Consider the following 3,026-nt stretch of genomic DNA (forward strand, 5'->3'; position numbering starts at 1 on the left):
ATCTCTGGAGATGTAACATCATTGAATTTAGACTACACAATAAAGGCAAGACGTATGATATCTTTGGTTTCAGGATTCGTGACCATTCCTACTGATGTACAAAGAAGAATAACAAGTTTCCAGTTTGAATTAGTAGCTAAAATTGTAATCTTAGTTTTGAAAGGTTTTCTTTAGTAGATGTAGATGGACCAACATTTTAACACAGGGATATTTCAAGGTTTGGTTGATCTGATACTTATATAATATAATACAGACTTCCAATTCAGACAAAGGGGACTGAACCTAACACTTATTCCTACAAGATGCACATCAGAGCTTTTTAAGCCTTATTTCTACGAACTAAGATAATGATCCAAGCACTACAGACTACACTAACATCAGTAAGTCCATTCTAAAGGCAACGTCAGTCGCGCTCCCCTTGACCTCTACAAGATTATTAGCCGAAAGGAGAAGTCAGTAAGTCCAATCTTGAGGCAAAGCCAGCTCCGGTGGAAGGTGGTAATGGCACTCCACTTCATTCTTTGTATCAAACCTTTTTACAGAATTTATATGTGAATGCACTTGATCCTCCTGTTTGGTCCTTGCACCTGCCAGAGGGTGAAAATGTGAATTCATTTCAATTTCATCAACTCCCAAACTATATTTCCCAAATAAAGATGACAAAGCTGACAGAGGAAAGACACATATGAAATGCACAACTGAGAGGTATGATTAGAATCACAATTCATAATTCATCTAAACGATTAGGTTACGTATTTTAATTAATTACAAGTTAAAGTTGCTAAAAAATTAAAACAAACATTCACAGTCCTTCACTTGCAATCTTTGGTCAGAAATTTTACATAATCCAACATTAAAGACTTGAAAGCAATATTGGGACCACTCATTAAGAATGTAGCTTAATTAAAAGGATAGAGACAAATTTGCACCTTCTCTAAAATTGTCTAAAAGTAGAACCTGATGAGCAGCATTATTCCTTGTTTTTAATTACTTTTACACCAAGTATGGTGCACTAGCAAAACATTCTAGTTTTGCATTAAATTCCCTCTCTTTCAACTTCCAAATGGAAACAATAAAGAGATGGAAAGAACAGGTTTTATGATCAACTGTAAATGCTGTTGCTAGCCTAGGTAGTCATCACCACTGGACTTGCTGTAATAACAATAACTACATCTATTTTAACATCACCACTGGACTTGCTCTAATAACATCAAACAGAAACTAATAAGTATAACTTCATGACTTCATCCAGATGTGAACAGGCATAAACCAATACGAATTTTATGACTTGGCATGTTTCTGAGACCATTCTAAAGCAAAGACAGTCTTCATTCTTCACACAATCAATTAATCAATTTGTAAACTAATTTCACTCCGTAATACAATTTTGAATGTAAAACAACGCAACTTACATTGCTCCTTGACAGGGTTTTGAGTTTTGACCAATAAAATGCAAACAATTTTATCCGGAAAAAAAACCCATAGAATGCATGGAGAATGAAGACCTAGGGAGCTCAAGTTAATTATAAATTGACATTCAATTTGATTAACAGACACACACACACATTGAAATATAACTTACAATCCTTCCTGGTTCTGGTTGTAGGAGCCTTAATGCCAGTGCGAGGTATAAACACGCCAGTTCCTTTTCCCCTGTATTCTCCTCGAATCAGCTTCTTCTGCTCCTCATACCCTAAACCTCCTCGCGGAATTCCTAAATTCTGGGCTGCTAAATTTCTCAACATCCTCTCTTCTCTCCTCAACATCTCAACCTGTAACTAATTAAAAATAAAACAAAAGCCGCTTCAATTTCCAGATCAACTACATAATTAATTAGCAAACATACACACACGTATATATTCATGTTCACTAACTTGGCCTAAAAAAAAATCACAACATAAGCATACAGAATTCACACAGCATAGCATTCTCCAAAATACAAATTAAATTTATCAACAGTAAGTATAGAATTCGGTTTAGCCTAAATAACTTCAATTTTTGAAGGCAAACGCATACACACACAGCACACATAGTAGTACAAATTACAGCTTAGTTGTAGATATGGAGTTGAATATTGAAAAAAATAAAATTATGGCACACCTGAAGTTGAACCGGAGTGAGAAATTGATTGGACATGTGAAAAGCCTCAAAAGCCGACACTCTGTTTACTCCGAAAGCACCGCCTTGTAGAACTGAACCGCTCTGAACCGCCGGCCTATTAAACTGCAAAACCGGTCGAAAATTGAAGTTAAAAATTGACATGTACAGTTAAAAAAAAAATCAACTAACAAGTAATAAAATACTTAATATATACATGCAGCGGCAGAAAATGTACATGAGTGTTGTACGGACGGTGAAGGATGTTGCTAGGAAGCAAATTAGTATCAGCGAAGCATTCAGTGCTACTATGAGGACCAGTAGAGTAGTAGGAGAACATGCTCGCCGGAAGTTGAGTCGCCGTTAGTTCATTGGCCGGAAATGTATAGGAAGGAAGCCACAATTTGCCGTCGTACAGGTCCGCCATTTTTATTATTATTAAGAGAGAGAGAGAGAGAGAGAGAGAGAGAGGTTATATATGTAACAGAGAGATGGAGAGAGAGAGAGAGAGAGAGAGAGAGAGAGAGAGAGAGAGAGAGAGAGAGAGAGGATGTTTTGGTTTGAAATTGGGGAAAAGTGAAAGAGGGGGGCTTTGAAGTTTGGAATACTAAACGGACGCTACCTTTTGCTGCATGTATGTAATGTGTAGAATATAGTGTATGTATTAGAGCTTTGAATGAAAAAAGAGTGACGAGGTGAGTTAAGTGCAGAACCGTACCAACGGGGTCACGTGACCACTCCTCTCCCCCCACTTCTCCCTTTTTCCGTTTCGGTTCTTATCCGTTTCACTCATCACACATGCATTTTGCATTCTATGTGCGCGCTTTTTTCCGATACTTCCATTTTCTATCCTGCTGATTAATTGTTGTCTTATTGTAACGGTTAATATTTCTTAGTGTAATTCAGTTGATTTTTTATTTATTTTTTTT

General features: G+C 36.7%; 1 protein-coding gene across 2 annotated transcripts; it reads right to left on the minus strand.

Annotated features, from left to right (window-relative positions):
- Positions 1-208: 208 nt before the first annotated feature.
- LOC141692605 (uncharacterized) lies at positions 209-2,817 on the minus strand. 2 transcript variants are annotated; one of them, XM_074497496.1, is made up of 4 exons: positions 2,336-2,817; positions 2,101-2,223; positions 1,583-1,772; positions 209-587 (listed from the first exon to the last, which is right to left on the minus strand). In XM_074497496.1, the coding sequence occupies exons 1-4, from the start codon at positions 2,522-2,524 to the stop codon at positions 454-456; spliced, it is 636 nt and encodes a 211-aa protein (XP_074353597.1). In that variant the 5' UTR covers positions 2,525-2,817; the 3' UTR covers positions 209-453. The 2 variants fall into 2 exon arrangements, with proteins under 2 accessions (XP_074353597.1, XP_074353596.1); XM_074497495.1 differs by having other exon boundaries at positions 1,583-1,778; positions 2,336-2,808.
- Between the last annotated feature and the right edge of the window lie 209 nt (positions 2,818-3,026).

This window comes from Apium graveolens, chromosome 10, assembly GCF_009905375.1.
Source record: "Apium graveolens cultivar Ventura chromosome 10, ASM990537v1, whole genome shotgun sequence".
NCBI classification, from domain to species: Eukaryota; Viridiplantae; Streptophyta; class Magnoliopsida; order Apiales; family Apiaceae; genus Apium; species Apium graveolens.

What these genes read in the sequence shown, in the direction of transcription:
- LOC141692605 (XM_074497495.1), bottom strand. Translation starts at nt 2,524, where the DNA reads ATGGCGGACCTGTACGACGGCAAATTGTGGCTTCCTTCCTATACATTT. An exon ending in ACCGTCCGTACAACACTCAT is followed by an intron (nt 2,224 to 2,335) that starts GTACATTTTCTG and finishes CCGGTTTTGCAG; the next exon opens with TTTAATAGGCCGGCGGTTCA. An exon ending in TCACTCCGGTTCAACTTCAG is followed by an intron (nt 1,779 to 2,100) that starts GTGTGCCATAAT and finishes ATTTTTAATTAG; the next exon opens with TTACAGGTTGAGATGTTGAG.